We start from the raw sequence: 15,231 nt of genomic DNA, 5'->3' as shown, positions 1-15,231 counted from the left end.
ATAATAGGTAAAATTAGCAAAACTTCCCAACTTCGTGATCAGTTTCCAATTTGAAAATTCATTCACAAAATATCAATCTGGGTTTAACTTAATAACCTTTTTTTAATATCATTTCTGGGAATTTCCGTTTGTATCATTTATAATTTAAGTAGAAAGGAAACTTTTTTGCTACCATTTTTATTCAAAGGTATTCAATTTTTTCACTTTTTTCGCCCTTCTTAAATGCGACCTTTTGTAAGGGAGTGTTAAAATTCTAATGTCACAAGTGAGCAAACATGCATTTATTGCAAATATTGATTTCGCAAGAATTACCAAATTGAGGTAAACAAAAGTGTCAAATAATAATTATTGCGAAATTTATATAAAAGAGTTTAAACTTAAATTAGGTGAAATGAAAAAGTTGCATATCAGCATAAAATGAATAAAATGAATTTAATAATTTTGTTTACTTTAATAAATGGAGTTTATAATTTTGTTTGTGTTAACTTATATTTTTATATAATAATACTTGCCATTTAGAAAATACAGACCATTTTATATTAATATGCTCATAGAATGACCTTAACGATTCAGAAGCGTTAACTTATTTTATTGTGGCAGAACAAAAATAAACAATTCAAAATTTAGCTACAAAGATGAAATACTTCGATCGATTGATTTTTTTTTGATGTAACAGCAAGAATTGATGATTTTTAACCATATTTTTGAACATAACCGCGCCCTCTTTAGAGACTCCTTCAAATTATATTAAAATCTTGCCGAATAGCTAAGCTTTGAAATGCAAAAACCCCTCGCATTAGCTTTTTTTTTCTTGCGCTATTGTTTAAATGGCGGAATAAAAGTCCAGGGTATTCCATTTAATTACAATTTTTTTTTTTACATCAAACTGTACTCGTCTTCTGTTATAACTTTAGCTTCTTCCAACTGTACTCGTCTTCCGTTATTAGGGATAGGCGCGTACGCCATAGCCGACTGTTGCTTCGCGAAGTTAATGCATTACCTACGTATATATGTATTTCAGGGCTTAATTTTGTTTAGGGACTTTGATGTGTCGAGTATTACTACTAACAGAAGTGAACAAAGTTAAACCTCTATCCATATATGTATACATATTTACAGATATGTGTACCACATATGTACCATATTTTGCGCAGCCATCAGTGGGCGATATGTTGATTCGAATATTTTTAATTTTTGCAGCTCGTTTATTTACAGGTTCAGGCATGCTGGGAGGTTCGTGGTTCGGTTGCTCGCTATCATCGCCCGATAGTAACTTCCCGCGTGTTGCTAAAGCATTCCCCAACTGGCGTCTCTCGGATAACACTTTGATAAAACCGAAAACACGCATAGCGTCATCGTATGCATCCTCTCCTGGTAGAATGCCAGGCTCTGGACTGCCAACACGCCGACACTCGAGCATTGGACCAAAGGAACGCCGTGGCTCGATAATCAATCAGTCCCCGCCTACTGTAAGTAGTCGCCTTCCTTGCACCACATACAACTCCAATTCATCTTACAGCGTCTACATTTGTATGCGCGCTCGCTGATTTATATTTTTTGACCCTGTTCATTGAATTCGGTTTGTTTTCTATTGATTCGTTTTTCTATTTTGTTTGGTGAATCCATTGCAAAGATGCTTAATGAGTTTAAAATTTTTGTTTTGCCTGTGCTACTTTTATTGTGATTAATAAAAAAAAAATGTTCATAGATGTATACTGTTTGTAGTGAAATTTTACTTTCTCAAAACAAGTAAATTTATACATATACCTGCATAAATAGTTCGTCCATTTAGTGAATTCAAAAAAAAAGATACACATTCTATGCAAACGCTTTACTATCGCATAGCTCCATAAATTGTTCATATTAAAACTGACAGACCGCAGACATTATTTAGTTAGTAAGAAGCTAATTTTTATTGTTTCTTAAAAAAAAACGAAAAGAAGAAAACTTAATTTATCATCAGTATTGAAATTCGGAATTATTTTTCTCATTTACTTACTACTTAATATTTCACCACATAACAACTACATATACGATATGGTAATTGGTAAATGGTAAATGCCCTCTACACTTCCTCCTCGAATAGACGTATGGTTTTGGTGCACGCGGTAGTTCCGGATCGAGGTTTTCGGTACCCTCTTCGTCGGCCTATGTTGTAAGTCTAAAAAACGTCTCAACAATTTTTGCCATTGAAATCACTCTTCGCATATACGAATATTCGCATAAATAACTGTAACTAACCAACATTGCTGCTTTGTTTTTGTAATGTGTGAACTACTAAGCAAATGTGTATCTTGTTCGTTTCATACCATTAATGAAAGCTCATATTCGCCTTCGCACGCTCGTCAAACGATAAAAAGTTACATACTCCTACATTTAGTATATCTTAATCGTTTTCGTATAAATAACTCGAAGGAAGCCTTTATCTTTCTAATTTTAATAAAATCAAAACGTACTATATTAACTGTTCATGGAAGTTATCTTATTTCCTATGACGGATGAAGTGGTTAGTGTAGAGGTGGTATGGGTGGCTTGAAACTGTTTAAAGTTAGTTTTGAAACCTTTTAATAAAAAAATGTCAATCCTATAATATTATATACACCTATACCGACAGTTACAGTAACCGCTTCATAATTATATATTCTTATTTCAATTCCAATTTATTGTTTTCTCATGTACTTATTTGCATTTTGCCGTTATTTATGCCCTTCGAAATTTATTTACGATTCCCGCTTGATGGTATTCGAAACCTCACACACACAATATAATTTCAAATAAACTGTTTTCGTTGGAATAAAATTGTATAATAAATGAAAAGTGTAGAAATTTGTTAGTATACATATCTGGGAGTGGTTTGATAAGTCTTAGAAATCTATTCTATAATAGTCACATTTTCGCTCAATGTGATTCGTTCAACGTTTCTCCACTTTTTAGTGTCCACCTAATTATAAGATACGCTAAAAAAATGCTTCTCGTTCATAGTTCAACCCAAACATCTTATCGTTGAACTATTTCTTCATATTGAGTAACAGAAACTAATCGTAGGAGAAAATGTAGGATGAGAAAGCAAAAGCAACCTTCGTATTCGTAGATTTTTAGCTGCCTATGAGTGAGCTAAAGTAGTCATTACTCTTGCACTCTAGACTCTTGTATCAAGAGAAGAGGCTGTTTGGAGCCACTTTGTATTTTTGTCTATGTAAACGTGATTCAAACCTGGTGCATTTGATGATTCGAGTCAATCATGTTTTAGTCTTCTTATTTGTTGACACCCACAATTGCCACAAATTGTGGGCGCATTCATCCCTAACTTTTGCTCAAAATTTACCCAGAAGTGGTTTAATATACAAAGCCTATTATTTTATTCCCGACCGCCGTAGGCGAATGGGTTGGTGCGTGACTCCCATTCGAGAGGTTTGAATCCCCATGCATGAAACAGCAAAATGATAGAAAAAGTTTTTTTCTAATAGCGGTCGCCCCTCGGCAGGCAATGGTAAGCCTACGAGTGTATTTCTGCCATGAAAAAAGATCCTCAAAAAAACCATTTGCTGTTCGGAGTCGGCTCTAAAATTTTAGGTCCCTCCATTTGTGGAACAACATCAAGATGCACACCACAAATAAGAGGAGGAGTTCTGCCAATCACTTAACACAAGTGTACGCGCCAATTATATATATATATATATAATATATATTTTACTTCATTCATTTCAATCTTTAAAACAATTTCCATAATGCATATTTAGAGTTGTTTAGAACTTCTGTTTTCCCCCTTCAACCGTCTCAAAACGCTTTGCGCGAAGTGGTAGCTTGAGGCATGCGAACAGGAAAAAGACTAGTGGGACCATATAAAGTGAAAACGGAGCTTTTTTTTTTTAGTAGTCATAGTCGTATAATTAGTCGATTTCGGGGTATGCACAAAAGTATAGACCTTATTGTAGGGAGTAGGAAATGTTAGGCTGCATTCGCTATTCGATAAACTATAATTTTGATAACTGAAATTATATTTGACAAATGCTTAACCTTATCTATGAGTTGTAACTTTTAAATACAGTAGGTTCTGTTTTTATGCGGCTTTTTTTATGCGGTTTTGAAATAGTGCGGTGTTTTTTTTTTTTTAATTAAAAAATGCATATCGACCTATCGGGAGTTGTACATATAAACAAGATTCTAAACCAGCTAAGCAAAAACTCATTACAGATTACATCAGAAATGCTAACCCTACAAATATGGAACCGCCTGCATAACCATCTAGATCAGACGTGTACATTTCCTCAAGTGACGAAAGTGATTTTACGCCAAATCCTAAACGAATGCGCAACATGTGGGTATTGTCTGATTCTATTTCTGACGTAAATTTATTTTTCGATTCTGACGTTTCTTAAATAAAGATATAATTTTCAAAAAAACAATATTTTGTTTATGCGATTTCATTTAATTATTTCAGATTCATGCGGTCTGAGGAACGTATCTATAGTTATAATATGGGACTAGTGCCCTTTTTTTATGCGATTTTATTACATTATTTCAGATTTATGCGGTTCTTAGCACTTTTGAAACGTATCTATAGTTTTACTATAGAACTGGTAGCTTTTTTTATGCTGTTTCTTGCGGAACGTATATACCGCATAAAAACAGAATCTACTGTATTTAATGTTGTACATGACTTAATTCCGTTCTACCGGCCAAACACGAGCATATTTTTGTATTTATATACATAAATACATAACTGTTTTTATTTATTTCATGTGAGCGTCAGTGTATTTTTGATTTCGCCGTGGTGTTTTCAAATTTGCATGCCGATTCATAAAATTCCTTATTTTAATGTTATACTCGTGCATCTGAATGACTGCTACCGTCACAACTACTTTTCTCAAAGATCAAAATCGTAAACGTTCAATTAGTCCAGTCAAAAGAGACGAAAAAAATAGCCAACTTCGTAATTTTAGAAGTATGCGAGTTTATGGTTTTATTATGTAAAGCCCATCACTGTGAACTTAAGTTTGAGTTTTCGGGGTCGGGGGTTGTGTCCCGCGGCCGCCATCTTGGAAATAAGGGTGCAACTGGTTTTTTGCAATTATCTCGTGAATTTCGAAAGTTACGAAAATTTTGTAAAACACTTTTTTGTAGATAATAATATTATCTACAACTTTCATTCAAAACGTTTTATTGTAAAATTAATAATAAAAAAAAGAGGTTGTCTGTAAAGTCGGTTTACTGACGATAGTTTAACGTGATAACGTCATAAGAAAATACTGATTGAACGGTAGCATTTTTCAAAAGAAAATTTTAATTTTATTTGTTTGATAGATATTTTGAATGGATATAGAGAATGAGTTAACATTAACATAACATAATATACTTTAACATAACATAACATAACATAACATAACATAACATAACATAACATAACATAACATAACATAACATAACATAACATAACATAACACAAGATAACATAACATAACATAACTTAACATAACATAACATAACATAACATAACATAACATAACATAACATAACATAACATAACATAACATAACTTAACATAACATAACATAACATAACATAACATAACATAACATAACATAACATAACATAACATAACATAACATAACATAACATTACATAACATAACATAACATAACATAACATAACATAAAATAACATAACATAACATAACATAACATAACATAACATAACATAACATAACATAACATAACATAACATAACATAACATAACATAACATAACATAACATAACATAACATAACATAACATAACATAACATAACATAACATAACATAACATAACATAACATAACATAACATAACATAACATAACATAACATAACATAACATAACATAACATAACATAACATAACATAACATAACATAACATAACATAACATAACATAACATAACATAACAACATAACATAACATAACATAACATAACATAACATAACATAACATAACATAACATAACATAACATAACATAACATAACATAACAAAACATATCATTAAGCATTCACCAACAGCTTTCATTTGATACCCATATTGTACATACACGTCCGAAGGTTACCCGGGTCCACGTTTTGACCTATATCTCGAGACCCTATCTACCAATAGGTATTCAAACTATACGGAAATCATCTTCAATACCTACTTAACAATGTGTGTAAGTTTGGTTTAATTCGGTTCAAAGACACGGCGGGTCCACGTTTTGGCATATATTTCGAGACCCTAGTCATCAATAGGTATGAAAATTACCCCGTATTAAAGCACTTATCAACAGCTTTCATTTGATATCCATATTGTACAAACACATTCTAGGGTCCACGTTTTGGTCTCTATCTCGAGACCCTAGTCACGGAGCGGATGGAAATACTCTGAACTAAAGCATTCACCAACAGCTTCCATTTGATACCCATATTGTACATACACATCCGAAGGTTACCCGGGTCAACGTTTTGACCTATATCTCGAGACCCTATCTACCAATATGTACCCAAACAATACGGAAACCATCTTCAATACCTCCTTAACAATGTGTGTAAGTTTGGTTTAATTCGGTGCAAAGACACGGCGGGTCCACGTTTTGGCATATATTTCCAGACCCTAGTCATCAATAGGTATGAAAATTACCCCCTATTAAAGCACTTATCAACAGCTTTCATTTGATATCCATATTGTACAAACACATTCTAGGGTCCACGTTTTGGTCTCTATCTCGAGACCCTAGTCACGGAGCGGATGGAAATACTCTGAACTAAAGCATTCACCAACAGCTTCCATTTGATACCCATATTGTACATACACATCCGAAGGTTACCCGGGTCAACGTTTTGACCTATATCTCGAGACCCTATCTACCAATAGGTATTCAAACTATATGGAAATCATCTTCAATACCTACTTAACAATGTGTGTAAGTTTGGTTTAATTTGGTGCAAAGACACGGCGGGTCCACGTTTTGGCATATATTTCCAGACCCTAGTCATCAATAGGTATGAAAATTACCCCGTATTAAAGCACTTATCAACAGCTTTCATTTGATACCCATATTGTACATACACATCCGAAGGTTACCCGGGTCCACGTTTTGACCTATATCTCGAGCCCTATTTCCAAAATAAAATATAATCCATGTTACTCGTGATGTAGCTTTCGAATGGTGAAAGAATTTTTAAAATCGGTCCAGTAGTTTTTGAGCCTATTCATTACAACCAAACAAACAAAGTTTTCCTCTTTATAATATTAGTATAGATATGGTAAGTATTACCATACATTTTTTCCTTCAGATATAATAAAAAAATAATAATAATAACATTAAAACAACAGGTATTATTAACAAACTTGGTTTTATTTGAAATTCTTCAAGTAAATCAAAATAATAATAATCAATAAGAAGGCATATGCCAATACAAATACGTGAATTTATATATGTACATATGCGCATATACATACATACATATATACGGTCACTTAAGTAGGGGAGAGCAAGATGTCGAACGTTGCCGTTCGTTTGCTTTGTTTGCTTTGTCGTTCCTTCCGCTCTTTCGCTTGCAGTTCATTCAATGCAATGAGCAAGGTAACTACATATGAGCAAGGTAACACTAATATGAGCAAGGTAACACTAATATGAGCAAGGTAAATACATATGAGCAAGGTAACACTAATATGAGCAAGGTAACTACATATGAGCAAGGTAACTACATATGAGCAAGGTAACTACATGAGCAAAGTAACGACACATTTTTTCGTGCGTGCAGCCTGTTAAATCGAATTATAAGACGTTATCACGCCAAAAAGTTATAAACAAAATTACGCGAAAAATTAAGGGATGCATTGTTTCAAAGCGTAATAACTTTTTTTTTATTGATTTTATGGAAAATATACCTCAGAGCTTTTTTATAGAGCATTCTTTTGTGAACATTTTTGTCTATAAGTTTTTTCCGCTATCTTTATTTAGTCGTATGATTTTGAGCTGCTAAGCGGAGCAACCAATACATTAGCGAAGCGCGTACATGATTACACAGGCCGACAAAATTTAACCAACATTCAGACCCAGAAACCAGACTACATATTTCCAAAGGTTTATGATGCGCTAAATCCAAATCTGGCCTCAGAATTGCTCTATCAGCTCTGGTTTTCGAGATATCCTAACCTAAAAGTGCAAAAAACACCATTTTTGCCCATGTTTGAGGTTATGTAGCCTTGCAGATGTTTTCTTTCACCAAAATTAAAGGATGGCATCTTTAAATACAATCCTTCTTTTTTCAAATGGCGTTTTGTTTGCTGAAATATCATTTTTTTTCGCAGAGGTATCGCATTTTGAAATTTTCATGTTTCCTACACCTGAAAATCGATTAAGATAACATAGACATGATATAGTCGCTTACTAATTTTCTTGGGTTTGAGGGCCTGAAATATATGGATTAATAGTATGTAAATTTGGAGTTTGTGGGAAAGCCTGCTCGCGGTATGATAGGGGTGGTTTCTAGGGGTTAGGGCTGTGTGTGACTCGGTACCCAAAGGTTAGATAGTGTAGGGATGTGGTGAGTCAGGACACTTATGGTGTGAGACAAAATTTTAAGAAAAATAAGACTCAATTCAAGAAAATTAGTAATCGAATATATCATGTCTATGTTATCTTAATCGATTTTCAGGTGTAGGAAAATTGCGAATCATGAAAATTTCAAAATGCGATATCTCTGCGAAAAAAAATGATATTTGAGCAAACAAAACGCCATTTGAAAAAAGAAGGATTGTATTTAAAGATGGTGAAAGAAAACATCTGCAAGGCTACATAACCTCAAACATGGGCAAAAATGGTGTTTTTTGCACTTTTAGGTTAGGATATCTCGAAAACCAGAGCTGATAGAGCAATTCTGAGGCCAGATTTGGATTTAGCGCATCATAAACCTTTGGAAATATATAGTCTGGTTTCTGGGTCTGAATGTTGGTTAAATTTTGTCGGCCTGTGTAATCATGTACGCGCTTCGCTAATGTATTGGTTGCTCCGCTTAGCAGCTCAAAATCATACGACTAAATAAAGATAGCGAAAAAAACTTATAGACAAAAATATTCACAAAAGAATGCTCTATAAAAAAGCTCTGAGATATATTTTCCATAAAATCAATAAAAAAAGTTATTACGCTTTAAAACAATGCATCTCTTAATTTTTCGCGTAATTTTGTTTATAACTTTTTTATTATTAATTTTACAATAAAACGTTTTGAATGAAAGTTGTAGATAATATTATTATCTACAAAAAAGTGTTTTACAAAATTTTCGTAACTTTCGAAATTCACGAGATAATTGCAAAAAACCAGTTGCACCCTTATTTTCAAGATGGCGGCCGCGGGACACAACCCCCGACCCCGAAAACTCAAACTTAAGTTCACAGTGATGGGCTTTACATAATAAAACCATAAACTCGCATACTCCTAAAATTACGAAGTTAAATCTTCTTTTGACTGGACTAAATATCTACTTAATGTACGTGTCCTGGTTATATACACATACATACATACATATTTGCAGCTATCTTTATAGGCGTGCAAATGTTTTTCGATTTCGCATTAAATCTGAGTGTTCCGCAGCGTGAGCTTTTCTCAATTACTCAGTTAATTACGTAAATACATCAAGTTTCCTATGTGATTATCTCAGTGCGCATAATTTCATTATTTCATATGTGTGATTTAATGTTTGGTTTGATTTTGGTTTTGTATTGATGTTCGTATTATTTTCAATTTCTAAGCAAATTCTCTACCAATGTATACATTCCATTGCTTATCCAACCATATTTTTTATTTCATTTACTTTCGGTTAGTTGGAAATTATCGCAGCTTGTACGGAGCATGATCGTGAGTACTCGTTTTCGCTTTGACTTTACAACGCGTGATGTACAAATCATTTATTTACCCACTGTTTTACACACACAAAAGTATATACATAAATATATAAGTTAATCCAAACCAAGTTAACGAACTCTTTACTTCTTATATTCTTTTTAATAAAATTTCTTACTCAATTTTCATATTGATTTCTGCAATAATGCAAGTATTATAAAGTTGCTTATTTAAGTTCCTAGAATTAAGTCACGCCGCAATTTTTATTAATATAAATTAAGTAGTTTACTTGTTTAAGCGGCTTTTTGGTTTTGGGAAGTTAGTGAATAAAGTGCGGTCAGTTGGACCGGTAATAAAAAATTTTATTTTTTTAGAACTTATATTTTACAAGTTCTTAACTGGCGCCCGAGCAAAATTGGTTTATAAGTAACCATCGCGATTAAGCAAAGAACGAGGCCCCCGAGTATCCTTGCGGAAAAAAGGACGCGTTTTGGAACGCAGCCGCTTTGCTAGTGAAAAACTTAAATTAACCAAACGGTTTATGTGTAAAAACGAAAAAAACACACACGCTATTCAAAGCTGTGAATTAAGAACACGACATTTAAAATAAAAATTTTAAAGTAAAAACATTAAAATAACCAAACGTTTCAGGTAAAAAAAAAAAAAGGTAATAATAGCTGTGAACTGAAAAGTGCAAAACCGAAAACAAAAACCAGTGAAAACCACAGAAGACCTAAGGGTTTATATAAAAATACGCGCGAACTAATACTATGAATCTGCAATAAAAAACCTAAAATAAATTATGGACAAAAACTGAGCAAGGATAATTCTGTGAAAGTGAGAAGCAGCCCTGATACAACAAAGAGGATTTTTCTGTGCTAAAAACTGTGATACGCCATAGAGGACCCTTCAACACCAGAACGAGAGCAGCTCTGTATTTAGTATAGTAAGCTATCTAATACTCGTAATTAAGAATTATAAAAATAATATTTAAGTATCCTTTTAAACATATTACGTCTTTATTTTCCCCATTAAATAAGAGGGAAAAAATCTCTAAAAACAGTTACTTGTGCTTCAGTTAAAATTTTTTTTTTAAATGGCAAATCCGAATAATTTGGTAAGGCCCCCCACACTTCCCTCAAATTCCGCTCCTAGTACTTCGCAAAATGCTCAGTTAAGTTTAGACGATTTAAGAGTTCTTGTTTCGAATATAGCGGCGGACGTTTTTAGAAACCAAGGACTTCAGGCTATCCGAGAAACTCTCAATCCAAACGCTGGATTAGCCAATATTAGGGACCAACCAATAGACAGACAGGGGGAAAATCTAAATGATATGGACAAAATACCGGACGTCGTGAAATCTTTAAAAGAATTCTCTGGGCAACCAGGAGAATTTAATTCGTGGAAGAAAAGTGTGGACAGAATTTTGACAATATACGAACCTATAAAAGGAACGCCGAAATATTACGGAATTTTGAGTGTGATCAGAAATAAAATCACAGGTAACGCTGACATAGCGTTAGAATCTTATAACACACCGTTAAATTGGAGTGCAATCTCACAATGCTTAATCACACATTATGGGGACAAACGTGACCTATCTACTCTGGAATATCAGATGACAACTCTGGTACAAGGTAGTAATAGCATCCAAGAATTTTACCAAAAAGTGTACTCACATCTTTCACTAATATTGAATAGATTAGGATGTCTTGAAATGGGTAATGAATCTCTTACTCTGCTGACAAAGGCATATACGAACAAAGCTCTCGACACCTTCATTAGGGGTTTAAATGACGACTTGCCTCGCCTCTTAGGGATCAGAGAACCGGTGGACTTGCCACAGGCTCTTCACCTTTGCCTCAAGCTGAAGAATCAAAGCTTTCGCTCGAACCATGCTTACAACGGAAGATGGAAACCACCTTCACAGCAATACTCAAAGCGAAACTCTGGACAACAGCAGAAACCAATATTTCACCCACAATTAGCCTATATTCCGCAACCAAGGCAATTATTTTTTAACCAACGAGAACAAAATAACGCGATCCCTCCTCGTCCACCTAGGCCACAGCCAAAGCCAGAACCCATGGAAGTGGACTCAAGCATGCACTCTCGTAGAATAAATTATATGAATAGGCCACAACCAAACCAACATTTTGGAAAAAAGCCACAACAATTCGGTAATCATCAACAAGCAAAAAATTAGAGAACGTATCATATTAATACGACTGGAATAACAAACGAACAACAGTTAGATGAGGATAAGCAGTTTGGCGAACCAAGTGACATCCATTTTTTAGCATGATAAGCTCTTCGTTGCCATATTTTGAAGTAAGGACGGAGAGCGGAAAGACGCTAAAATTTTTATTAGATACAGGATCAAGCAAAAATTATGTTAAGCCGGAATTAGTGAGTAAGCGTATAGCAAATAAAAATCCATTTTTTGCCAGGTCAATAGTAGGCGACATAAAAATTAGCGAGCATACATTTGTAAAACTCTTTAAGTTAGATAATAAAATAAAATTTTACCTAATGCCCTCTCTAAAAACATTCGATGGTATTTTGGGGAACGATACCCTTAGGGAAATAGAAGCAGTTATCTATACCAATGAAAATATTATGGTATTAAGTAATGGTTTCAAAGTAAACCTTAAGCAACTCCCGACGCAATATGTAAATGCAATAAACATCGAAGAGGAAAATTTGTCAAACGAACAAAGAAAGGAATGAAAATAATTGCAAATACATATAGTAACCTTTTTTCAGAACCGGATGAAAAGCTTACGTATACAACTAGAGTAGTGGGCGAAATTAGAACCACGACAAACTCGCCTGTGTACACGAAGCCCTACTCTTGCCCTGCTTCATTGAAATCCGAAGTAGAGAGTCAAATAGAAAAGCTTCTAAAAGATGGAATCATAAGACCATCTAGGTCTCCTTTTAACTCTTCGGTATGGATAGTTCCTAAGAAACCAGACCAAACTGGAAAAAAACAATATAGAATGGTCATAGACTATAGGAAGTTAAATTCAATCACAATTGCCGACAGATATCCCATTCCAGAGATTTCAGAAGTCATCTCTCAACTACGAACTAGTAATTTTTTTTCAGTTCTCGACCTTAAAAGTGGATTCCATCAGGTTCCACTAAAAAAATCTGATATGGAAAAAACTGCGTTCAGCATAAATAATGGAAAATATGAATTCACACGGCTGCCATTTGGCCTAAAAAACGCACCGTCAATTTTCCAGCGTACGCTTGACGATGTCCTACGGGAATACATTGGAAGATGCTGCTATGTTTACATAGCTGACATCATTATTTTCAGTAAATCAGAAGAAGAACATTTTAAACACATAAAAAACATATTCAAAGCTTTGGAAGAATCCAATATGAAAGTGCAATTAGACAAATGCAAGTTTTTCAAAAAAGAATTTTTAGGCTACGTTATTACACCCCATGGGATTAAAACTAATCAGGAAAAGGTTAGGGCTATACAAAATTTTCCTGAACCACAAACCCTTAAAGAGCTTCGTAGATTTCTTGGCATGTCAGGATACTATAGGCGGTTCATCAAGGGCTACTCAAAACTTGCCAAGCCCCTGACATCCCTTTTAAGGGGGGAGGGAGGACGAACGTCCAAAAATAAATCCGCAAAATTACGAATAAGTTTAAATGATGATGCTAAGGAATCTTTTGCCAAAATAAAGAATGCACTTACCTCAGAAGATTTAGTACTTGCTTACCCAGATTTTAGTAAAGATTTTGAGCTAGTAACAGATGCCTCAAACTTTGCTATCGGTGCAGTCCTTTCACAAAATGATAGACCAATATCATTTATCTCTAGAACTTTAAATAAAACGGAGGAGTATTATGCGGCTAACGAAAAGGAAATGTTAGCTATAATATGGGCTCTGAACTCTTCGAGAAATTACCTGTATGGGTCGGTTAAGGTCACCAGCCGTTAACCTATGCGCTAAGCAATAAGAATAACAACAGTAAAATGAAGAGATGGAAGGCTATACTCGAAGAGTACAATTACGAAATGTTCTATAAGCCAGGAAAGGCGAATGTTGTAGCAGATGCTCTATCTAGGATAACGGAGCAAGAGTTAAACACGCTATCAATAGCCACGAACTCAGACGAAAGTTCGGCTCATAATTTAATCCTTGGTGTTAAGGCACCTATAAATGCCTTTAAGAATCAAATATTTCTGAATACAGACGTAATGTCATCTTATCAATTTAAAATAATATTCCCCACGTACCACCGTGATATTATAACAGAACAAGATTATTGCGAGGAGAAATTGATTTCCATTTTGAAGAGATATTTAAATCTATCAGTGATAAACTGTATAAAAACGGACGAACAAATGATAGGAAAAATACAGGAATTGTACCCATTACACTTCCTGAAATACAAAATAAGATTCACCCAAGTAATGGTGGACGATATAATTAGTAAAGAAGAACAGGAGAATATCATAATCAGGGTGCATGACAGAGCACACAGGAACTGTACAAAAAATCGTACTCAAATTCTTGAAAGGTACTATTTCCCCTCAATGGCGAACAAAATTAAAAAAATTATAAAAAAATGCGTAATTTGTAAAGAAAACAAGTATGATCGTCACCCAATGAAACCCCAAATCCAGCCAACACCCATACCACGTTGCCCCGGTCAGATAGTTCACCTAGATATATTTGTGGTGGGAAAGGAACTAGTACTAACAGCAATTGATAAATTTTCTAAATACGCTATGGCAAAGCCCATAAAGTCCAGAGCGGCAGAAGACATACGACAACCTCTAAGAGACATTCTCTTTTCACTCATTCCTGAAACGTTGGTCATGGACAACGAAAAATCCTTCTATTCAGAATCTATTAAGTTCATGATAGAAAATGAGTTCGGAACACAAATTTTTCGAACAGCTCCATATACAAGTTGCTCTAACGGTCAGGTCGAACGATTCCATTCAACACTGCAAGAAATAATGGGTTGTCTACAATGCGAAAAAATACACCGGTCATTCCAGGAATTATTAGAAAGAGCAGTAAAAGAATATGATTTTTCAGTGCACACAGTTACAGGGAAAAGACCAATGGAAATATTCTTTGGTAGAAGAGTTAGTAGCAACCCAGAGTTGCTAGAAAAAGATAGGCAAGAAACAGTGAAAAAACTCTCGGAAAAACAAGCTACTGACCTTGCGTACCACAATAAAAATAGATCTATTCCCAAGGAATATGTAAAGGGAGAGGAAATATTCGTTAAAATAAACAAAAGATTAGGAAACAAGTTGTCAGCTAGGTATCGAAAAAAAATAGTTGCCCAGAATTACAACACGACAGTAAAAACTAAAACTGGCCGAGTCGTACATA

The 15,231-nt window shown here is 34.3% G+C and overlaps 1 protein-coding gene across 1 annotated transcript in view; it reads left to right on the top strand.

Annotated features, from left to right (window-relative positions):
• The window catches only part of LOC129241974 (uncharacterized), a 109,097-nt gene that overhangs the window by 34,858 nt on the left and 59,008 nt on the right, over positions 1–15,231 (top strand). The window contains exons 9-10 of the mRNA XM_054878521.1: positions 1,201–1,469; positions 2,087–2,155. Of these exons, the coding sequence (XP_054734496.1) occupies positions 1,201–1,469; positions 2,087–2,155 (338 nt within the window). The remainder of the gene's footprint in view (positions 1–1,200; positions 1,470–2,086; positions 2,156–15,231) is intronic.

Source organism: Anastrepha obliqua, chromosome 3, assembly GCF_027943255.1.
Source record: "Anastrepha obliqua isolate idAnaObli1 chromosome 3, idAnaObli1_1.0, whole genome shotgun sequence".
Taxonomy (NCBI): domain Eukaryota; kingdom Metazoa; phylum Arthropoda; class Insecta; order Diptera; family Tephritidae; genus Anastrepha; species Anastrepha obliqua.
The sequence above is the reverse complement of the archived record's forward strand: the minus strand, read 5'-3'. Positions and strand labels throughout refer to the sequence as shown.